Raw genomic sequence first — 23850 nt, forward strand, 5'->3', positions numbered from 1 at the left:
CTGGCCTTGCCAACTTCCTGAGGAATGGATCCTAAATGATGAGGATGCCCTTCCCGCCCTGCCTGGTGGCTCAGGGGCTGAGTGACCCTGTGAGCCAGGGGTCAGGGCTCAGGCCACGGGGCTGCACCCCGGGGTGGGGGATGGGAGGACGTGCAGAGGGCAGCGGTCCGTGGTTCTCACACTAATGTTTGTCCCGCTCCCTCCCTTCCTCTCTGAATCCTAAGAATATATTAAAAATAAATGTTTTGGATATTGAGACAAGTTGTGTGTGTGCGGGGGGGGGGAGGAGGGGGTGTAGGGTTTCTGCAGCCACCTCGCCCAAATCAGACAAATGCCTTAAAACCCGGCTTTGGGAGCGAGGACGAGTGGGCCCGGATGGGTCAGCGGGTCTGGGAAGGCGGGGAGCCCACGCCCCATCTTCCTGGGTCCGGCCCGGCTGCGGGCTCCCTGGGGAGGCGGGAGGGCGAGGAGGGAGGGGGCGGCCCAGACCCGGCGCGACCCCGACCCCGGGAGCCGGCCGTAACCCGGAAGCAGATGCGGCTGCGCTTCCGGTCGGCCCGCACCGCTCCGCGCTCGCTCTGCGTCCGGAGCGCGCTGTCCGCATGGCTGAGGGGGACGGCGGCGGCGACCAGAGGCAGGTGAGCGCGGGCCCCCAGGCGCCGGGTTCCGCCCGCGCCGCCGGGCCTCCTGCTCCGCCGCCGCCGCCCCGGGTCCGGCCTCCGCGCGGCGCCCTCCCGCCTCCCCCGCGCCCCGGCCGCCGGGACGGGAACGCGGCCCTGCTTCCCTCCCGCCGCCGCGCCCGAGGCCCGAGGCCCGGCCGCCCCCGGGCCGCGGGCCCGGCGCCCCCCCCCCCCCGCTCCCCTTCCCCCCGCCCCCCCCCCTCCTCTCCTCTCACCCCCCACATACCCCCCGCCCCCCCACAGGAAGCCCGGCCGGGGAGCAGGGAGCCGGAGGGCCGGCCGCCAGGGGGCCTCGCTGAGGCGGGAAGGCGGCCGGGCGGACGGCGGCCCCCGCGGGACTCCCGCGCACGCACTGGGCTCCGGGGCCGCCGCTCGTGGAGCAGCCCGCGGGCCCGCCCCCGCCCCCGCCCCCGCCCCCGCCCCCACCCCGAGCGGAAGGCGGACCGGGCTGAGAGGGGGTCAGAGTTCACGTCCGCCCTGCACCCACTCCCTCACCCACCCCTCCATCTACCCCTCCATCCACCCCCTCACCCACCCCTCCATCTACCCCTCCATCCACCCCCTCACCCACCCCTCCATCTACCCCTCCATTCACCCCCTCACCCACCCCTCCATCTACCCCTCCGTTCACCCTCTCACCCACCCCTCCATCTACCCCTCCATTCACCCCCTCACCCACCCCTCCATCTACCCCTCCATCCACCCCCTCACCCACCCCTCCATCTACCCCTCCGTTCACCCTCTCACCCACCCCTCCATCTACCCCTCCATTCACCCCCTCACCCACCCCTCCATCTACCCCTCCGTTCACCCTCTCACCCACCCCTCCATTCACCCCTTCTCTCACCCCTCACCCACCCAAAATGTGTGTTCTATTGAAAATGTTTTCTGGCCGAAACCTGTTTGGCTCAGTGGATAGAGCGGCGGTCTGAGGACTGAAAGGTCCCAGGTTCGATTCCAGTCAAGGGTATGTACCTTGGTTGTGGGCACAATCCCGTGCAGGAGGCAGCTGGTCGATGTTTCTCTCTCATCGATGTTTCTAGCTAGCTGTCCCTCTCCCTTCCTCTCTGTGGAAAATCAATAAAAAAATAAAATAAAAGATCTAAAAAAAAAAAATAATGTGTTGTTTATTGTTGATCCTGTGACAGACGTCAGGCTGGTACCGTGGAAGGCAGATGCCTTCTCCACCAATTGGGGAAACGTGGGGTTCTGGCCTTGGGGCGCTTGCTGACAGCCCCCCTTCCCCACTTCCTGCAGAATGAGGAAATCGAGGCCATGGCGGCCATCTATGGCGAGGAGTGGTGTGTTATCGACGATAGCGCCAAGATCTTCTGTATCAGGATCAGCGACGACATAGACGACCCTAAGTGGACAATCTGCCTGCAGGTACCCCTCTCCTCCTGCACCTCCTCCTCCTCCTCCTCCTTCAGGCACCCCTTTTCCTCCTCCTCCTCCTGCAGGTACCCCTCCTCCTCCTCCTCCTCCTGCACCTCCTCCTGCAGGCACCTCTTTTCCTCCTCCTCCTCTAGGCACCCCTTCTCCTCCTCCTATAGGTACCTCTCCTCCTCCTGCAGGCACCCCCTCCCCTCCTCCTCCTCCTCCTCCTGCTGCTGCTCCTGTTCCTCCTCCTCCTCCTGCACCTCCTCCTCCTGCAGGCACCTCTTCTCCTCCTCCTCCTCTAGGCACCCCTTCTCCTCCTCCTATAGGTACCCTTCCTCCTGCTCCTCCTCCTCCTCCTCCTGCAGGTACCCCCCCTTTCCTTCTCCTCCTATAGGTACCTCTCCTCCTCCTCCTGCAGGCACCCCCCCCTCCTCCTCCTCCCCCTCCTCCCCCTCCCCCCCCCTCCCCCTCCCCCCCCGAATGGTCTTCAGGACCCGCTTCTGGGTTCCCGCAGTGACCCTGCTTGTGTGATTTGTTGGAATTGTCTTTAGTTGTTGGGTTTTGTTAACGATTGGTGACCCAAACCTGTGGGTCATCACATCTCGGCTCGCTCTGACGTGGGCTTCGATGGACGGTCCCAGCTCTCTCTCAGTTCTCTAAGTTATGTGAGTCCTCCCGCGCCCTGACGTGCCCGTTTGGTGGGTGAGGAGGTGGCGCTGGGAGAGCGGGCGCTGAGGGGGAGCAGGAGGTCGGTGGTGCGGTGCCCAGCCAGGCCTCACTTCTGTGTTAACGGGTGTGGTCAGGCTTAGTCTGAACAGACTGGCAGGGCTTCTGCTTTAAGGCTTAGCCTCTGCTGCCTGAGTTCTCAGTCTTTGTCTTTATAATGACTCCGTGTTGGAAGAGATCTGGATGGTTCTCTTACCGTTTACCTGATGATGTAATTAGCAGGATATAGTAGGATTACATTAATTTTTAGTATTTCAGAAAAAATCTCTAACGTGTTACAGTACCACTCCATTCTCCTAGGGTTACTATATAATGATCCTATTTCAGTTTTTCTTTCATCTTTGTTTTCTAACTTTTGTTGCTTTTAAACTTTCTCTGCAAACTGTAAATTCCTTCTTAAAAATTCAGCATCATCATTAGCAACATCTTTGAAGTGGAAGCATAACCCTGAGGCGGGAGTCTGGAGATTTATTTATTTATTTATTTATTATTTATTTTTAATATATTTTTATTGATTTTGTATAGAGAGGAAGGGAGAGAGATAGAGAGCTAGAAACGTCAATGAGAGAGAAGCATCGACCAGCTGCCTCTTGCACACCCCCCACTGGGGATGTGCCCACAACCCAGGTACATGCCCTTGACCGGAATCGAACCTGGGACCCTTCAGTCCGCAGACCGACGCTCTACCACTGAGCCAAACCGGCTTTGGCTCGAACAGTTCTTTCCTCCACTTTATCAGGTCTTCTTGTAGTTTCTTGATCTTGTCTCAGACGATTACGGACTTGTTGGCGTAGAAACAGCAACATTCCTGTAGGGCTAAGCATATCCCTCCCGGAGGTCCTAGTCCACCGTTGGTCATGGATATCAAGATTGAAAGCAGGGTCAGGGTAGTTGTCATGATCTTCAACAGATCAATCTCGCAGGGCGGCTAGTCCTACAGTGATCAAAGACGAGTCTTCACTCACGGGTCAATACCTCGCGGCGACTCAAGACGAACCTAGCTCACGCCGACTTCGTGGAGGTTCAGGGGTGCCTGGCCAGGGCTTCTCAAGTGGGTGTCCCCCACAGGGGTCCGTTCCCTTGCCACACGTTGGGCGCCAGATATGCCCCGACCCGCGGGGCATGACAATGCGGGAAGAGGGAGGACCTGTGGAGGATGAAAAGAAGGGACAGGGGAAAAGGAGAAATGGAGGCAAGACAAAGTTCTGATCAAGCCTCCGGAGTCTGGAGATTTAACAGGACAGTGGTTTGGGGTTAGGGTCTGTCGAGGGACCGACTGTAAAATACTTGTGAGTCATGACATGAAGCCTTTGTGTTCACTCTGCCCGCAGGTGATGCTGCCGAGCGAGTACCCGGGCTCAGCGCCCCCTGTGTACCAGCTGAAGTAAGCTCTTTCCGTCCTGGGTTTTAATTGCTGTGTCTTTATTTTAACGTCTCTGAGATCAGCATAGTTTTACTTTACTGTAAACAGTTGTGTGTGTTAGTTTATTTTGTTCATTAGATTCCACGTGTGAGTAAAACCATGTGGTGCTTGTCTGTCTCTGGCTGTTTGTTTCACTTGTGTAATGCTCCCCAGGTCCCTCCGAGGTAAGATATCCTTTTTCATAGCTGAGAAGTAGTCCATCCTGTAAAGGTAGCTCTATTTTATAAAAATCATGCTTTCCAAGGATTGTTGGTACTGTACATTGTGCGCATAAAGTATCTTATCAAAATGTATGCAGAAATTAATGCCTTTTGGGCGTGGTGTAGAGCATTTAAGTACATTTAATTACATAAGAACACAGCGATGTATGTCACTTAACACTGTCCTAGAGATGGGGACAGAGCTTTAGACAAACTGGTATCTAGAACCCCACCGCAGAGCTCCTCAGGCCTGGTTCTGCCGCAGGTCCAGCCACAGGGCCTTGGCGTGCCTCTGCCTACTCCTGCCTGCCTCCAGGAAGTGCCCTGGTGCTTCCAGGAAGTACTCTGGGCCTCCAGGAAGTACCCCTGCCTCCAGAAAGTACCCTGGGCCTCCAGGAAGTACCATGGGCCTCCAGGTAGTATCCTGGTGGGCCCGGGGCTCCTTCCTGCCCTGCATTGCTGAGGAGCTGTCTTCTCCGCAGCCTGAGCTGCTGAGGCGTGTCTCCTTGGCTTGACCTTGCCCACTGACCTATTAGGAAGTTTAGACCCTGGGAACAGAGTTGCCTTGAATCTCAGTGACTTTTTTTTTTTTAGTCCTCACCTGAGGATATTTTTCCATTGATTTTTAGGGAGAGTAGAAGAGAGAGGGAAAGACAGAAACATCGCTGTGAGAGAGACATATCGATGGGTTGCCTCCTGCATGTGCTCTGACCAGGGTCCGGGCTGAGGAGGAGCCTGCATCCCAGGTTCGTGCCCTTGACAGTAATTGAACCCAGGACCCTTCGGTCCACAGGCTGACACTCTATCCACGGAGCACACCTGCCAGGGCTCAATGACTAGATTTTTACCTGCTGGGGGGGATTGTGTTTCCTAAGAGTGTTTTGGAATCACAGCTATAACAGTTGCTGTTAGTAATGGGCCTGCACTGTTAAGCTTTTTTATTTATTAAAAAGGTCTAGTTATAGAATGCTATAACATGAGTAGGTACCCTTTTCAGAAATGTTAAAATCTCCTACAGTCACGTGGCACCCGCCTTGTTGGTGACAGCAGCCGTTTTGAGACGCCAGTTAGAGAAAGCAGGAGACTCCCGGGAATCCGGCAGCTTAGGCGCGGAATGGGCGATCCGGTCCCCTGGTGCCCCGGAGCTCACCGTGTGTTAAACCACATCCTAGTTGGGTAATATTGGTGTTTGATCAGGGTTTCCTGGGAGGACTGAACGAGGTAATGCCGAGGAAGCATTTTCGAACTGTATTAATTTAAGACAATATTTTAATGAAAATAATTTTTGAAAGTTAAGTAAAACTAATTGGGGTGAAAGCCCTAATTTACATGTGAGATGCAAACATAAGCCCTGAATAACCTCTACTTTCTTTTCCTTAATGGTAGTGCTCCTTGGCTTAAAGGGCAGGAACGGGCAGATTTGTCCAACAGCCTGGAGGAGATCTACATGTAAGTGGAGGCGCCTGAGCAGATCCCCGAGTGACTGTGGGCTTCGGTGGGGCTGGGATGTGTGGGGGCCTTTTCGTGAAAGAGAAGATGCGCTTGTGAGGCCTGGGAAGGTTGCCTGCACATAATGTGCACCTGAGGTCAGGCTGTGTTGAACGAGACTCGTAACACGGGAATCCTAAGCATAATTACTTGTTAAACTAGTAATTTTAACAGGGATTTTCTTGCATTATCCCATAAGACGATAGTCTGTTAAATATGCTGTATTTTTTGTTGTTGTTCATTCTCACCCAAGGATATTTTTCCATTGATTTTTAGAATGGAAGGGAGAGGGAGAGGCAGAGAGAAACATTGATGTGAGAGAGACACATTGATTGGTTGCCTCCTGCACACACCCCAATCTGGGCCAGGGGACATGCAACCAAGGTACGTGCCCTTGCCTGGAATTGAACCCGGGACCCTTCAGTCCGTGGGTCAACACTATACACTGAGCCAACTGGCTAGGGCTACTGTATTTTTTTACTATTGCATTCATTCAGCAAATAGCATATGGCAGGCACTGTGCTAGGTCCTGGCTACACATAGCAAAACCATGGCGTCTGGGATTTACTGGGAGGAGAAGTATTACTTACCACAAGCTCCTGTAAACGGCAGCTGTGACCGAGAGGGTGTGATACGCATGCTGGTGCGGCTGCCAGGAGACTTGCCTGCGTGGGAGGTGAGGGGCTGCGAACGACTCATCCCGAGTGACTGACGTGGGGACGGTGACTCCCGGGAAGGGCTGCACGTGTGCAGCGGCTGCATGTCACCAGCTTGCACATCTCCAGACGACGTGATGGTGGCGTGAGGGGAGAGGCGGGAGGGGGCCTGCTGGGGGTTGCCTGGTGGGGGAGGCAAGGTCCCGAGGGGTCCGTGGGCCAAGTTCCAGCTTGCCGTTCTCGACCCGGTGCCGGGAGCGGAGAAGGGTCAGTACGGTGGATGCAGGATAGGATTTCCTGTTTCCTGGGAGGCTGATTGGCGGGGAGCACGTGGAGATGGATCCAGGGAAGATACGGTGCGATTTGGGTTCATTTGGATAAGGTGCGGTCAGTGAGTAAGAATGATGACGCTCTCGGTGTCAGTTCTGCGGACACCCACACTGGGAGGTTGCCGGGTGTCCCAGGGCTGCCCCCATGCACAGTGAGAGCTCCCTCCCTCTGTGCACTGGACCCTGGCCAGGCTCCTTCCCCCAAAAATAATGAAAATGGGGTGATCCTGTTGGTTTCCTCCTGGAGTTCTCAGACTCACACTGGACCCAGGAAGCAACGAAGCATGTCCCCTCCACCGAAGTGGACTAAGTCAGATGCGTTTCGATTGGTTCACCAGGATGATGTCACTGCATTCACTGTTCAGTGTTTACTCCCTCTGTCGTTGGTGGGGGCGAACACTCCTCTTTTTGGAAAGTTCTCACACGTGGCTCCTGTCATGCTCGTCACATTCTCCTCCCGTGCACAGCGCCACGCACTCTGCCTTCTCCGCCCGCAGAGCACCCCTTCCTGACGCCCACAGGGCACTGCTCGCTGCTCCCTCACGGTCCTGGACGGTCCCGGGTTGGCAGCATTAGAAACGACAGAGCCGCCTGTTCTCTGGACGGAATCTGGTCAGACGTCTTCTTGATTCAGAGTGCTCGGATAACCCAGGTTCGATCGCCCTGTTTTCACACGTGTGACCAGAATAGAAAGACGGTTCTGTTAAAAGTTTTGTGGGACAACTGTTCACCATCTCTTTCCATAAAAATTCCAGCAGGGGCAGCAAGTGGAAAGTGTTGGTCTTTGGGAAATGGAACAAGATAAATGTGCGAATGTAGTTATTTATGTTCATATTCTTATTGTGCTCTAAAGATGGTAACTAGCTACATTTTCGTGTTGATTTAGCATCACTGAATGCTAAGGCTGGTTTTTGCGTGGACGGGAAGATGGATTCTAGTTTAGGGCGGTGAGAAGTCAGGAACTAGCAGTTCCTCTTGGCGTTTATTGGTGTCACCTGCATGCTGGCACTCTGTTAGGAGTTTGGAAATTAAAATGGGAGAAGGAAGAGCCGCAGTCCGCTGTTGTGACACCCATGGAGAGGTCTGGTCGGCGCTGTGACACGTGTCGGCGGTTGCAGCAGCTCGCTCTCGGCATGCGGGTGAGGCTGTGGAGGGTCCGTGGCAATGGGAGCTCAGTGTTTGCCCGGTAACCAGAGGGCGTTCCCGAGAGACGGGCGGCATCAGCGGATCCTGCAGGTGTGAAGCCCCCTGAGGCGGCAGCCCTTCCGAGCAGGTGTGAGTGGGCAGGTGGAGGAGGACACGCCCGTGGCTGGGCTGTGGCTGTGGGAGTGGTGGCGGCGGGAGAGGCTGCGTGAGCTCTGGGTCCCGGTGCGCAGGGGGCGCACGGTGGAGGGCTGGGAAGAGGGACACCCGGAGGAGCCACCGGTGACGGGCGGGAGGTGGTGGAGGCCGTTGGTAAGGAGCAGGATGCCAGGGGAGAAGAATGGCCTAAAGAGATCCCGAAGGCCGTCAGCAAGGCTTGGTGAGTGCTTGGGTGCTGGTTAACTTGCGGATATTTTTTTTTTGAATATTTTGCATGTGGATATTTTGAATATATAAAAACAGTTATTCTAACAAAGCCAAAGTGAGTGACATTTAAGACACTTAGAGCAGCTGGTGGAGTGGCTCGGACGGCTGGGTGTTGTCTGTGCACCAAAGAGGTTGCTGTTGGGTTCCCGGTCGGGGCACACGCGGGCTTGTGGCTGGAGCCCTGGCAGGGGCGGGCAGGAGGCCGCCCAGCGATGTTTCATTCTCACATTGATGTTTCTCTCTCTCTCTCTCCCTCTCCCTTTCTCTCTCGCTCGCTCTCTTTTTAAAAAAATAAATTTTATTGATTTTTTTACAGAGAGGAAGAGAGAGTTAGAAACATCAATGAGAGAGAATCATCGATCAGCTGCCTCCTGCACACCCCCTACTGGGGATGTGCCTGCAACCAAAGTACATGCCCTTGACCGGAATCAAACCCGGGACCTTTCAGTCCAAAGGCCGATGCTCTATCCACTGAGCCAAACCGGTTTCGGCTCCCTTTCTCTTTAAAAATCAATTAAACATACTTAGAACAGTTGGTGTTAAGAGGAAATGAAAAGACTTGTTTTTTTTGCTAGTATTTGGATTTACTGTTTCAGCAGTATTTAGTTTAAAATCCAGTGAGAAGACTGTTTAGAACTCCCACAGCTCTTCTCGTTTTGATGTCGTCAGGTTAGGATTGACCCAGCTGCTCTCTGTTGGGTTGTAAAGTCCCAGGCTTTTCCTGTTGAGCTCCTTTCCCGTCTGCTAACCTCGTGAGTAACAGTGGACGTCTCGCTGCGAGCTCTCGAGCTCCGGGACCAGCTGGCCCTCGGAACCATCGGGGTGGAGGAGCCAGCAGGACCGAGGACGCCAGCTTTTGTTTGTTCTCATTTGTTTCTCATTCGCCAGAGGCTTCCTGGCAGCAGTTTGGGAGCCAAACCCTCGTGGACAGTTAGACAATAAGAATAAACTTGTCACCAGAGAAAGCACAGAGGCAGTTAAAGCACGCCGCCCCCTGGTGGCATGCTGGCACAAGGGCAGCACTAGCCTTCATTGTCCTCGGGAGACCGTTAGCCCAGGACAGCCCTCCCAGGGCCTGGTGGGCCTTGCACACGCATTGGGCCTTCACTCTGCTGTTGCCATTTGCTGACCTGCAGGTGGACACATGTGACACGCTTCTCCTCAGGGAGCCGTGGCGATGGACTTCCTGATCTGAGGCAGCCAGTGTCTGGAACCAAATGAATCACCTTGGGCAGCGGGACATTTTGTCAAAAACAGAACCTGTGTCTATAAAAGGCTGATATGCAAAGTGTCCCCTCAGGAGTTTGGCTGGGAGACCAGGAGTTTGGTGGCTCGCTGTGACGTGTTCTGACCACTTGGGGGCGGTGCAGAATGAATGAAGACCCGATCGGCCCTGATGGCTGGCCAGGCCTAGGGACCCTACTGTGCATGAATTTCGTGCACCGGGAGTTCTCGAAAGCTCTGCATCCTTGGTTGAAATCAGCATGCCCAGTGAGAAGTGTGCCAAGGCGTGGTTTCAGATTGTTCAGAAAGTACATGTAGACAGGCAAGCAGTGATTGGACATTAATAATGAGGAATTAAATTGCATTTATTATACATCTCACTCACCCAGCACAAGTTCATAAATTTTCTTTATCTTTTCTGGTGCCACCGTTCTGCTTGTTTTAAGTAAGCAATGTTGATTTTGGAGCCAGTGGGAACTAAATGTTTGTATAAACTATATTAAATATTCATCCAAAAATGTTACTAAATCTCATGTCTTTATAAATTCCTTTTTAAAAGGCATGGCTTGCCTTGACTGGTTTGGCTCAGTGGATAGAGTGTCAGCCTGTGGACTGAAGGGTCCTGGGTTCTATTCCGATCAAGGGCATGTACCTTGGTTGTGGGCACATCCCCAGTAGGGAGCATATAGTAGGCAGCTGATTGATGTTTCTTTCTCATTGATATTTCTAACTCTTTATCCCTCTCCTTCCTCTTTGTAAAAAATCAATAAGTTATATAAAATAAAAGGCATGGCTCGATGCATATAATTTCTTAGGTTGTAAAGATGTCTGTGTTTTTTGAATTTGAGAAGGAAATACTTTTAAATAACATTTTCCCCCCTGAATTTTGTTTAGACAGAATATTGGTGAAAGTATTCTTTACCTCTGGGTGGAGAAAATAAGAGATGTCCTAATACAAAAGTCTCAGATGGCAGAACCAGGTAGGATGGAACAGTGCCCTTGTTCCTTCGGTCTTACTTTTCACATGGATATTCTATTTGAAGTTTTTAATTAAAATCTGTGTTCTGTTCTATGGTTTACATACAGTAAAAGTTAAGTTTTCTGAAAAGTTCATTTAATCATATAGTTATGGTTCTTTGGTTTGATGTTATATTCTTATAGAAATATAATTTTATGGTTAAATAACTCGGATCAAAAAAATCTCTTCTTTGATTATTGTTAAGGTAACATGTACCATGTAACATTCTTCATGAATTATTAGATGGTATAAGCTAGACATTATGTTTATAGAATGCTTATGGAAAAAATACCTTGAAACATATTAAGGATATAAAAATTGATTTTGAACAATGATTTTAAAATTCATTTGTAATTCACATGCCATAATAATTCGCCTTCAAAGCTGTCTAAAGGATGGTTTTAGTGTATTTCATGGCTGTGCAGCTGTCAGCACTGTCTGATTGCAGGACGTGGAGTTTCTGTCTGCTCTCGCTGTCACCTTCTGTTGGGCCATTAAGTCCATGGCCACATGGGCGTCCTCACGTGTCCTGCTTACTCTGCTCATCTTTGCTTCCCTTTCCAGAGACCTTCTACGGAGGAAGGTACCGATCTCACTCGACTTTTACCTCCAAATGGAGTTTTGTTGTTATTGTGGACGGAATTGTTTTCAGGTTGGAGAAATAGGGATTAAAAACACAGGAGTCTATTGACAGAGAACAACGCATTACTGGGCCTCCTCAGGAAAGTCATTGTATGTCTAACACCAACAGGAGGCTTTTCCAGGGCATTAGGTTGTGTTTCTGTAGCAGCCAATGCTTTTCCTCTTCCATTACAATCAGAGAGGAGTGGTGGGAAGTGTTCTGTCCACAGGACAGTCGTCCGTGAAGCGCTTTCCTTAGTGTTTATGCCCCGACAGTGAATGCACAGCATTTCAGGGAAATGCCTCTGAGGGGAACGTCGTCTCACACAGACTGGGCTTTGCCAGCGCACCGTCCTGCGGTGGGAGGCTGCAGGAGGGATGCCTGCCAGGGGAGCGGAGGGCTCACTTACTCGGGCAGTTTAATACTTACTGGTCTTCACAGATGCCCCTCCCCACCTCTGTTCACAGTTAGCTTAGCCACTCTTCCAGCTTACAGCTGCGATGTGTTCTGTGCACTTGGTGATTTCTAGGCATCTGTGTGGGAGGTTTGCTCAGAGTGGTTTGTGGACCACGTGGAAGGGCAGGTCCTGAGAGCTGGGCAGCTTTCCTGCCGGCCGCCGACAAGGAGTGTGATCTGATTTCAGTGTTCATCTTCAGTAGAATTTATCACTTACTATTTCATGTTTTTTCTCTACTTTAGAAACATTAAATTTGAAATAATTGTATGCGACTTAACAATTTTTAAAAATTTTGCGCCAATTTGAGGCAAACGTACAGGAAATGGCAGAAATGATGCAAAGAGCACACATCTCCCCCTGCTCCCCACTAACCTCAGAGCAGCCACGTCCTCGCCAGGCCCGGCGCTCACCGGCAGTGTCAACTGGAGCTGACTCGGCTTTCCTGGTTCTTACGGGAATGTCTTCCGGCTCTCAGGACCCTGACGGGACTCTGGTCCTGGTTCTTCTTACTCTCCTGGTCTCTCTGTGCTTCCTCCATCTTCCTTTGACTTTGGTGACTTTATGGCTTGACACTTTTCAGGAGAAGTGATTGACTGCTCTGTAGGATGTCCCTCACCTGGGTTTGTTTGTTATTTTCCCTGATTGAGTAGGGTTAGACATTCTGGCAGTCATACCACAGAAGCGATTTCGTGTCCTTCCCACACACCATATCAAAGAGCTCATGACATCAGCATGCTTATTATTGGTGAACTTGACCTTGACCCCTTGCCAGAGGTCAGCACTGCCAAGTCCCTGCTTTAGTCAAGGTTCTCTGGAGACACAGAATGATAGGAGGTGTGTGTGTGAGTTAGAGTGTGTGTGTTTGTGTAAAAAGGAGAGAGGGAAGGAGAAAGGTGTGGGGGAGAGAGTGGTCTATTTTAAGGACTTGGCTCCCCAGACTGTGGAGTCAGGCAAGTGCAGCTCCAGTCGGAAGGGCTGCTCCCAGAGTCCCTTTGCCGGGCAGGCCAGCCCCTTCCCACTGAGACCTCCAGGGAAGCGGCTCACACGGTGGGCGCCCTGCTCTCCCCAGAGGCCCTGGTGTGAGTGAATTCCTCCAAGCAGCCGCCGCAGAGACAGCTGGACAGAGAGGCCTGTCCTGTCCCGCGGCCGAGCCGGTAATCGGCCTCAGCGCCAGCCTTGCCGTCCTCCGTCCCCCGTTCCCGTGGGGGACGCGTGGGGATCTGATGTCCTGTCCTCCGCACACACCCCTCACGGACGTGCGTGTGCCCGGGGGCTGTCCTGGTGGTTCCGGCTCCCTCGTCCTGTTCGCTCTCTGCTGATGCACGTCCCCCCGAGCCCGTGTGCTGCGTCCGGGCCGAGTTCTCCGCTGCCATTGCTGCTGCTCAGACAGTCCCAGGGGCGGGCGTGTGGGCCCCTGAGCGCCGGGGAGCAGCCCGCTGAGCACTTTCCGACCCCAGGCGTCCCCGTGCGCCCTGGTCCCGGCTCATGGCTACTGAAGAGCGTGCTCAGAGCCAGGAGGACAGTTTCCAACGCCATCTCTGACTGTCTTCGCAGATGATTCACATGTCTCCTGTTCCACAGGTGTCACTCACATGTCTCCACGGACATCACTCACATGTCTCCACAGCCGTCACTCACGTCTCCATGGGTGTCACTCACATGTCTCCTGTTCCACAGGCGTCACTCACATGTCTCCATGGATATCGCCACATGTCTCCACAGACATCACTCACAAGTCTCCATGGACGTCCCTCACATGTCTCCACAGGCGTCCCTCACATGTCTCCACAGGCGTCACTCACATGTATGTCTCCACAGGCGTCACATGTCTCCATGGACGTCCCTCACATGTCTCCACAGGCGTCACTCACTCACATGTCTCCACAGGCGTCACATGTCTCCACAGGCGTCACTCACATGTCTCCATGGACGTCACTCACATGTCTCCACAGATGTCACTCACATGTCTCCACGGACATCACTCACGTGTCTCCACGGGCGTCACTCACATGTCTGCTCCCCGCAGGCCGGGAGGTGGAGAAGAAGACGGAGGAGGAAGACGTGGAAAGTGAAGTTGAAGTCCTCGTGGCGTGCAAGCCCGAGCCGGCAGAGCGAGCGCTGGGTTTGGACGTGGGTGCCGGTCAGACAGGTAGGTGTCGCCGATGCTGTGGCTCTCGGACTGGGTGGTGACACGTGCACGTGTTGGGGATGGTTAGAAACGTGAGCGCCCGCCCACGTTAGGGAACAGTTACTGACATCAGGAGAATGCGTCTTGTTTCCCACCTGCTGTCACGGGGTGTGGGCTGGGAGTCAGCGGTGAGGGAAACGTAGGAAATTCTTTTCTTTCCTAGAGGTTTGTATATCAATGGGAGAATTGGAACAAAGAAAAGCCGTGTTTTCAATTCCTGTTTCCATTCACACACGTTTTTCTGTTTTGAAGTTCTCAGCAGCCTCCTGACATCTTCGAGTTAAATTTTGGTAAAACTCAGAATAAATGTCCTAATTGGAAGTGCAGCCACTGAATTAAGGCCAGTGAATGCCTTTAAGATTGTAGTTTCTGCATAAGCAAATTTGTCTGATAATCTAGTGTGAAAGTAAATTAGCTGTATGTTAATGTCAGAAAGTATCTTTCCTTTTAATTTAAAATATATTTGTATTGCCAAAACCGGTTTGGCTCAGTGGATAGAGCGTTGGTCTGCGGACTGAAAGGTCCCAGGTTCGATTCTGGTCAAGGGCATGTACCTTGGTTGTGGGGTCGATGTTTCTCTCTCATCGATATTTCTAGCTCTCTATCCCTCTCCCTTCCTCTCTGTAAAAAATCAATAATAAAAAAAATTTGTCTAAAAAAAAAAATATATATATATATATATATGTGTGTGTATATATATACACACACACATATATATATATACACACACACATATATATATGTATGTACGTATGTATGTATTGACTTTAGAGAGGAAGGGAGAGAGAAACATCAATGATGAGGATAATCGTGGATCGGCTGCCTCTTGCACGCCCCACACTGGGGATGGAGCCTGCAATCCGGACCTGTGCCCTGACCTGGAATGAACTGTGACCTCCTGGTTCATAGGTCAACACTCACCCATGGGCCACTCCGGCCGGGCCCTTCAGTATTTTACGTTTCTGAGTGGATGGTCCAAGTCCCTATAGAAACACGACAGACCAAGAGCACATCGTACTCTGAAGGCTGGGCGCGTCCTGTGCCCGACACCGCGGCCTTGAACCCGTGCCGGGAGGATCTCGTTCTCCCCAGTGTCTCTGGACGGGTAGGAGGGACGGAGAGGACGGGAGAGTGGGGAGGGTTCGGGACTCCACCCCCTCCGGCCTGAAGCTCCTGCTTATTCCTTCACATCGTCGTGAATTTGGCGTCAGGTTTCTTTGGGAAGCGGGACCCCGTGAGAAGAGGGACAGGCACAGGCACAGCACGGCGGCCAGTGCACGGGACCCGAGTGTGTGCGAGGACAAACCGCAGACGGGCTCTGGGGGAGGCAGAGCAGCCTGGGACCTGGCTCTGTGCTTGTCCTGCCACAAGCCAGCGCGGTGGTTTTCGGGGAGTTGTTGAACCGCCCAGAGACCCGTTTACATGCGTTAGTTGAAGTAGTTCATCAGCTGTAAGGCCAACTGACTTGGTGAGCTTCAACCAAGTGACTCAAAGGGGCACACATTTCTAATTCTTTTTTCCTGAGTAACTTCATCCTCATGCTGCCGGTACAGCAGCCGGGATGGTTGGTAAGTTTCCCTCCCCCCTCCCTCTCTCTCTCTCTCTCTCTCTCTCTCTCTCTCTCTCTCTCTCTCTCTCTCCCCCTCTCCCTCTCCTCCCTCCCCGCCTTCCCCAATTGAATTTATTGGGGTGACATTGGTTCATAACATTGTATCGGTTTCAGGGCTACAGTTCTGTAAGCGTCATCTCTGTGCTGTATCGAGTGTTCTCCACCCCACGTCAGTCTCCTCCCATCACCATGGTCCCCCTTTGCCCTCTCTGCCTTCCCCCATCCACATCAGATGTGGTGGGTTAGTGGCTCTTACAGTTGTTTACGAGGCAGAAGAACTGGAAATTCTGACATCCTGTGGAGCACCAGTTTGCACCTCACTGATATACTAGAGGCCTGGTGCGCCGATTCTTCACCTGGCCGGCGATAGGGGCCAATCAGGGCTGTCTTGCCCAGTCTTGATTGGGGCCCATTGGGGTTGATGGCGGGGAGGGACTGTGGAAGGGACCGGGGGTCAGCTCCAAGGCGTGTCCGGCCCCATCTCGCTCAGTCCCAGTCAGCCAGACCCCAGCAGCAAGCTAACCTACAGGTTGGAGCATCTGCCTCTGGTGGTCAGTGAACGTCATAGCAACCAGTCGGTCAACCACTTGGTTGGACACTTAACATATTATTAGGCTTTTATATATAGATTTAATTGAACCCTATGAAGTAGGAACACTTTTATTAGCAGAGGACATTATGTTATAGCTATAAAACAATGTCCTAGGTTTCCCAACCAATATCCTCAGTCCACCACAATACAACAGATGAGTAGGTTATGGATATTAGCAGCTGTCAGTGTTTTTGGTCTCAAGACCCCTTGTAAACTCTTAAAAATTAGTCGTGTCAACTCATGCTGCCGCCACAGCCCAGGGTTGGAGCCCCAGCCGCCTCTCTCACTGTAACCTCTGGTTCGGTTCCCGGCAGGCGAAGGTCATCAGACGGTTTATGTGCAATGTATCGGGAGCCTTTTTACTTAAAATTGTTACTGAGTTTTAATGGGCAGCTGTGAATTGCTGTTCGGGTTGATTTGCCATATAATGTGCGTTTCCTCCCAGCTTTCCCCTCCGCCCACACGTGCCAGCCGTTGTAAGTTTTGAATGGATGAATTTTAGAGTAAAGCTGTTTCCTCCTTTCACTCAGAAACGGAGGAGCTGCCCCCGATCGACCACGGCGTGCCCATCACCGACCGGCGGAGCACCTTCCAGGCACACCTGGCTCCCGTCGTCTGCCCCGAGCAGGTGAGCTGCCCAGCCGAGGGCGGGCGCTTTCGCCGGAGGAGCCAGCGCGCGGCTTTGCAGGAACAGCCTTGCTTTTCCTGTTGTTACTTCCACGGAAGATGCCGATTTGCTCACTTTCCTGCCTCTGTGCGCGAATCCGGGGGCAGGGGCAGGGCCTCCTCTGCTGGACGCTGCTCTTAAGTTTTAAGTTTTATCCGAGCTCTGGTTGGGGGACCTCGTCGTGGGTTTTCACACAAGCAGCACCCTCGGTGGAGCTGCGGGAGTCACTGCGTCTCATAGTGACTAAGCAGACGTGAGCCCTGGCCCAGGCTCCACTGGTGGGAGCCGGCACTGGGAGGTTGTGGGTGTAGGTCCAGTCCGGGCCCCTGTGGACAGCACTCCCGCCAGCAGGGCCGCGCCAGCCAGGGCCGAGCCTTTCTCTCAGTGCTCCGCAGGATGCGTATTAGAGTTAAATTAGAGTTTCAGATAAACATTAGTACAGGGGGCCTCCTTACAATAACAGATGATTTGTGATTGACCTGAAGTTGCAGTTGAACTAAGTGTCCTTATTTTTATTTGCCAACCTGGCCCCTCTGCACACGTGTTTCCCCCAAGTGGACGGCTCCTTCCTGCCCCTCTTCCCTTTGGACCCAGAAATGACCACGTCTCTCAGGTCTCGGCCCACGTTACTCCCCCGTGGCCTTGCAGGAACCAGGGAGCGCTGTGGTGTGTAAGGTGTGGGACCACTGTGCACCGTCACCCTAGACGCACACCTTTGGTAAATTTTAGAGCTCCTGTTTTGAAATTCTCGTGTTTACATGTAGCATTCTCTACCGGGGACGTTCCTGTTTGAGGACCGAGGCATGGCTAGTGCTCAGGTGCTTTTGGTTGTTGTTCAGAAACCCGGCCTGTCCTTTCGTCCCGGCGTGAGCACCGGTCTCTGCCCCATGTGGGGAGCCTGTGGCAGGGCTTCCTCAGCGACTAGAAGGTTCTGGACGGAACCTCCAGTGCTGCTGCAGCACTACATCCGCACGCTCCGATGTCTTCTGGGGTTTGTTCATCGAGAACGTGAAATGCGCACGTTACTTATTTACGTCACTGCTACTTTTAAGGTGAAAATGGTTCTTGCCAAATTGTATGAAAACAAGAAAATCGCCAGCGCCACCCACAACATCTACGCGTACCGGTGAGTGAGAGCACAGCTCCAGGGCGTGCAGTTCATAGGATGGGAGAGGCTGGGCGTGGCCGTAGCAGTGATAACTGCTGTGTGTCTTCCCATTACAAAGCAGTCGTTGGTAGAATGTTCAGACACTGCAGAAAAGAGAAAAAATGAGAGGGGAAATCAGCCCTTTTCTACCATTAAATGCAACCGGTAATACTTGATACGTTTTTTGTGCAAAGTTTATCTTTTCAATGCTTTGCCCTATTACCCTATTTTTTTCTTATTTACAAATAAAAATTTCCATTTTGTTATAATTGCTTCGTGAACATTATTTTAATGTTTGACTGGTAGTTGTCTGAGGTCCCAAACTACAGTTTACTTAACCATTTCCTGCTAGTTTTGGTTTTCCTGTTTCATTATTATAAAGAAGAGCCGTGAACATAACAGATGGTAAATGATCGTGAACACATACTACTGTAGTTGGAGAAGGATTTTAAAAAACAGATGTGCTGATTTTGGAAGTAAATTGCAACTCGTACGAAGCGTTTTGAGGGTTCGAGGTGTGAACGTGTTGTGTGTGTTTCTAGAATATTCTGTGAGGACAAGCAGACCTTCCTGCAGGACTACAGTGACGACGGGGAGACGGCGGCTGGCGGGCGCCTGCTGCACCTCATGGAGGTGGGTCCGTCGATCCCGTGTCCGGTCCCCGGCCTGAGTTCCAGCAGCACGGAGCTCCCTCCCGTTGGGAACAAGCCCTCATCAGCTCTAGTGCAGACGGTGTGGGCTCCTTAGGTCTTTACACAGTGACAAGGGAAGGCCGCCTGGTGAGGCAGGAAGCAGAGGCCAGAACAGGCCTCATCTCCCAGCTCTTTCCTCGTGGCCCGGGAGGCTGTCTGCAGCTGTGGGACCTGCTGGTTCTGTTTTCTGACAATCCCCCTCTATTTCCGAGTTCTGTCTGTCACATTCCTGTTAGTTGGGTATCGGAGCTTCTGAACGGATCTGAGATTTTTCTTTCCTTATGAAATTGTCCATCTCATTGCCTCATGTGCCGAGACATTTTCTTGATGGTCTCCTAAAATTTTTTTTTTTTAGCAACCATGCATTTAATTGTTATATAGTCACTAGAGGCCTGGTGCACAAAATTAGTGCACAGGGTGAGGGATTCCCTCAGCCCAGTCTGTACCCTCTCCAATCCGGGACCCCCTCGGGGGATTTCCAACTCCTGATTTAGGCCTAATCCTGGCAATTGGACATTCCTCTCACAATCTGGGACCGATGGCTTCTAACTGCTCACCTGCCTACCTGCCTGCCTGATCACCCCTAACTCCCTCCCCCCCCTTCCGCCAGCCTGATCACCCCTAACCACCTCTGCCTATAGACCTTATTGCCCCTAACTGCCCCCCCCCTGCCAGCCTGATCACCTCTAACTGCCTCTGCCTGCTGGCTGGATTGCCCTTAACTGCCCCTCCTGCCAGCCTGGTCGCCCCCAACTGCCTCCGCCGCCCCCCCCCCCCCCCCCCCCCCCCCCCCCCCAGCCTGGTTGCCCCACGCAGCTTGCTGTTCGGTCATTACTGTTACTGTGTCCTGGACCATTTGCATATTCCTTTATTATTACTATAGACTAGAGGCCCGGTGCACGAATTTGTGCACAGGTGGGGTCCCTCTCGGTAGCCTGCAGGGATCAGGCCGAAACGTGCAGTCCAACACCGCCTGCAGCTCTTACCGGCTGCTTCCAATCATCCCGGCTCCACTGTGCCTGCCCCGGGCTTGACCCAATCATCCTGCTTGGGAGAGGCTCGCTCATCGTGATGAGCCGTTTCTGGTGCCTTCCCAAGGGGCGTGGCCTGTGGGATCGGCTGGCTCTCCAACATTCCCCAAGGGGTCCTGGACTGCAAGAGGGTGCGGGCCAGGCTGAGGGACCCACCGGTGCACCATCCGTCTGGGGAGGGACCGAAGGGGGGCTCCAGGGTGTGTCCGGCCCATCTTGCTCAATCCCGATAGGCTGGACCCCGGCAGCAAGCTGACCTACAGGTTGGAGCATCTGCCCCCTGGTGGTCAGTGCACATCATAGTGAGTGGTTGAGCAGCCTTAGCATAGCATTAGCATATTATGCTTTGATTGGCTGTTCGCTGTTCCGCCGTTCAGTCTATTTGCTTATTATTCTTCTGTTATATAGGAGGATAACAATTTTCCTATTTCCTTTTTTGTAGTGTGCTGTTCTGGTTTTATGGATGCAGGATCTCCTAACATTTCCGAGTGTGAAATAATACTTGTTTTTCTTGAGATGGCCTCTCAGATGGTTTCCAGTCTGTGTTAGTTGTTTATCTTGCCCTCCCTCGTCAGTGTGGCCGGGTGGTCGCGGACGGCCCTCGTTCTGAGGGGGTGGTTCTCTCGCAGCAGCTGCTGCCGTGTCCGCTCCTGTGTGGACGGTGTGGTCAGGCCTGTGGGCAGCGGGTTGGACACACAGTAGGCCGAGGGAGACGCGGCAGCGTCAGCGCCAGCGCGGCCTCTGGCAGCCGTGCCCTCTGGGCTGGGGCAGCAGGTCCAGGTCTGGCCCGGGGGTAAGGCTGCCCGGACAGCGGTTCGGGTTGAAGTCGCCAGAATGGGGACCCGCCCACCAGTCTCCCCTCAGCCCCGGGCCCAGCGGTTGGAAGTCGAAGGCCCCGTGGAGCACGGGCCCCTTTTCCAAACTCCCTCTCGTCTGTGCCCCGGTCCCCCTCTCGCTCCCCCCGTGCTTTCTCCAGGAAGTGGGGGCGTTCCTGCAGTGCCACTGCATAGTGCTCACACCCACCTTCTCTGTCCTGTCTGAGGCAGATCCTAAACGTGCGGAATGTGCTGGTGGTGGTGTCACGCTGGTACGGTGGCATCCTGCTGGGGCCCGACCGCTTCAAGCACATCAACAATTGCGCCCGGAGCCTCCTGGTGGAGAGAAGCTACACGGGGTCGCCGGTGAGCTGGGGCGGCACCGCCCTCCACCCTCTGCCCTCTGCCCTTTGCCCTCTGCCCTCCACTGGGGCGCTCACAAACCAGAGAGCATGCTCAGAGCGGGCAGAGTCCGTGTGTGTGTGTGTGTGTGTGTGTGTGTGTGTGTGTGTAAACCTCGGCCTGGGAGCCGGGGACGGGTGCCAGGCAGACCCTGTGGCTGCCAATGCAGAGCCTGGGCGGTGACTGGCCTCTGGGACTCTCAGGTCAGGCGCTCCTGGGTGTACGGAGCCCTGAGGCCAGTGGCCTCATTCCCAGGGGCTGAGGCCGAGCAGTCAGTGACCTGGCCTTCCCTAAGCGGCTACGAGATCCCCTTCCATCCCTGCCGGGCAGGCCTTCATGCCTCCTCCCTTCATGCTGGCGGGTTTCTGTTTCATGTTCTGTAACTACGTCCGCTGCTGCTGTTTTTAAGCTCTGCTGCCTTACTTTAGAGCGACACCAGAGCCTGGCCGCTGGCCCACGCACCAGGAGGTCAGGGTTCGATTCCCGGTCAGGGCGTGTGCCCAAGTGGCGGGCTACATCCCCAGGAGGGGGCGTGCAGGGGCAGCCCATTGATGTGGATGTTTATCTCATTGACGTTTCTACCTCTCTCTCTTTTTCTTTCTCGCTAAAATCAATAAAAATATATATACTTTTTGAAGTGGACAATAGAATAACCTTGACATTACTTAAACATAAATCTATTAGGTGAAGGAGTGTTTTCCTCGATTATTTTGTGCATGAGCACACAGCCGTAAACGCAAGTGCCGCACAGTCAGAGCGATGGTGTGTGGGGGTTGCGTGCTTTGCTGTCACACAGACGCTCGGGGTGAGGTTTCGGGCTCCCGGCAGTGTCTCCATATGAATGGGGGGACACTGCATTGAATTCTCTTTTCTCCAGGAGGAATCGTCGAAGGCTTTGGGGAAGAACAAAAAAGTGAGAAAGGACAAGAGGAGGAGTGAACATTGACACCCACACAACGTAAAGGTCAGCTTCCCCGTCATCAGATGCCAGTTCCATGCTCATCAGACGCCCTGAGGGGGAGGGCCCGGCCCGCAGCCATCCTCACACCAGCATCTCGGCCCCGTGTCACGTCATCGCCAGCACTGGACCCTGCTGTCCCCGGAGGACGTCACAGGAACCTCGTCACCCCCCCCCCCCCCCCCGGCTGAGGAGGGAAGCTGCAGGGCCGCGCCGGACTGTCTGGGCCAGCCCGTGTCAAGTGCCTTTGGCGGTGGGAGCATCTCTGGGAGCGTCAGCGCTGAGCGGAACAGCCTCTGCTGAGCGGTACGGCCCCACTGCTCTCTGTGGCTCCCGGGAGCGGCTTCCTGTGGTCTTTGTTCTCGATGTGCCATCCCTGAGGCGAGGCGGGGACGCAGGCCTGTCCACCGGCCGCGACGGGCTGTGTGACTCGTTCACACGTGCTGGCATGAGCGTTGTGCCTCGGTTTCTGCTGCAGTTGGTGTCTGTGAGTTTCAAAAAGTGACTTTCTAGCCCCTTCCCTTTGATTCAATCCTCGAGGCATGAAGCTCCCTCCCGCCCTGACGTGTCTATTCTGTCTCCAACCAGGAAGTACTTTCCTGTGAGCTCCTGAGGAGCGAGGCTGTGCTGGGCGCGAGGCTGTGGCTGACGAGGGGAAAGGAGACGGAGAGAGAGAACCATCAGTGATGAGAGTCATTCATCGACTGCCTCCTGCACGCCCCCCACTGGGCATCGAGCCTGTAACCCAGGCCTGTGCCCTTAACCGGAATCTAACTCATGACCCTTCAGTCCACAGGCCGAAGCTCTATCCACTGAGCCATACCGGCTAGGATGGATTCTGAGAAATAAGATCTAAATTATATTTGTTGTACGTGTTTAATGTTGCCAGTTATCAATTGTCATCAGAGGGTGACATATATGTATTTAGGCAGGACACATCAAGTTCCATGAAAAGCTAAGTATGCCCTGTATTAACTTAAAAAAAACAAGTTAAAAACTACCAATTAGCATGAACCTAATGGCACAGTTTTGGCACATCAAGCCTGTGGTGGGAGCTATAAAACAGCAGTCGGATTTGGTGCTGCAGAAAAACAAATTGGAGTTCGTTTTTCTGTACCACCAAATTTGAATTCATTTCTTGCTGAGTTATCTAATATTTACTAAAGTCTTTTAGAAAACTTTTATTTCTGGGATCTCAATTTTCTTTAAAAGCAATCTTATTTTTGCTTCTTTCTACAGAATTATTAGCCACATTACCTCAGACACCTCATTCCTTTGCCTCAGGCAGCTGCCTAATGAGAATGTTGGTGTCTCCGATTCTGGAGCCTGAGTTACTTTGTTTTCTGTTTGGATGGACCCCTCTCCAATAATCGAATCTGTTTTTCTCTATTTAAAAATTTATCTCAAGTCCATGCCCATGTGGCTCAGTGGACAGAGTGTCGGCCTGCTGACCGAAAGGCCCTGGGTTCGATTCTGGTCAAGGGCACGTGCCTGGGTTGCAGGTTCTGTCCAGCTTGCAGCAGGCAGCCAATCAATGGTTTCCTCTCATCATTGAGGTTTCTCTTCCTCTCCCTTCCTCTCTGAAATAAATAAGAATATATATTTTTAAAAAAAATTTTATCTCAAGTCCAGGCCGGTTTAGCTCAGTGGTTCTCGCACCGAAGGGTCAAGGGTTCGATTCCCAGTCCAGGACACGAACCTGTGTTGGAGGTTCAGTCCCCACCCAGGATTGGGGCTCGTGCAGGAGGCAACCAACCGGTGTGTCTCCCACATCAATGTTTCTCTCTCCCTCCTCCCCTTCCTTCCATTCTCTCTGAAAATCAATGAAAACGATATCCGCCGGTGAGGATTAACAAAAAAAATTGCTGCGATTGGATTTTCAAATTCCCCAAGTAGTGTTCTTGTCTGCGCGCCGCTGTGTTCTGGCGCGTTGTGCTAGGTGAAGGTGTTCCCGTGCCAGTGCAGGAGCGGGCACCT

The 23850-nt window shown here is 53.1% G+C and overlaps 1 protein-coding gene across 3 annotated transcripts; it reads left to right on the forward strand.

The window, feature by feature from the left end:
• The first annotated feature begins 498 nt into the window (after positions 1-498).
• Positions 499-23368, forward strand: IMPACT (impact RWD domain protein). 3 transcript variants are annotated; one of them, XM_045574475.1, is made up of 12 exons: positions 499-638; positions 1938-2066; positions 4118-4170; positions 5796-5858; positions 10570-10655; positions 13799-13921; positions 15505-15528; positions 16692-16789; positions 17881-17954; positions 18518-18608; positions 20745-20879; positions 21793-23368. In XM_045574475.1, exons 1-12 carry the CDS (start codon positions 603-605, stop codon positions 21859-21861), a joined length of 981 nt encoding a protein of 326 aa, XP_045430431.1. In that variant the 5' UTR covers positions 499-602; the 3' UTR covers positions 21862-23368. The 3 variants fall into 3 exon arrangements, with proteins under 3 accessions (XP_045430431.1, XP_036275198.1, XP_045430432.1); XM_045574476.1 differs by having other exon boundaries at positions 540-634; XM_036419305.2 differs by lacking the exon at positions 15505-15528 and having other exon boundaries at positions 500-638.
• Positions 23369-23850: the final 482 nt, after the last annotated feature.

This window comes from Pipistrellus kuhlii, unplaced genomic scaffold, assembly GCF_014108245.1.
Source record: "Pipistrellus kuhlii isolate mPipKuh1 unplaced genomic scaffold, mPipKuh1.p scaffold_m20_p_6, whole genome shotgun sequence".
In the NCBI taxonomy this organism is placed as follows: Eukaryota; Metazoa; Chordata; class Mammalia; order Chiroptera; family Vespertilionidae; genus Pipistrellus; species Pipistrellus kuhlii.

What these genes read in the sequence shown, in the direction of transcription:
- IMPACT (XM_045574475.1), top strand. Translation starts at nt 603, where the DNA reads ATGGCTGAGGGGGACGGCGGCGGCGACCAGAGGCAG. An exon ending in TACAGCAGCCGGGATGGTTG is followed by an intron (nt 15,529 to 16,691) that starts GTAAGTTTCCCT and finishes CCTTTCACTCAG; the next exon opens with AAACGGAGGAGCTGCCCCCG. An exon ending in GCCTGCTGCACCTCATGGAG is followed by an intron (nt 18,609 to 20,744) that starts GTGGGTCCGTCG and finishes TGTCTGAGGCAG; the next exon opens with ATCCTAAACGTGCGGAATGT.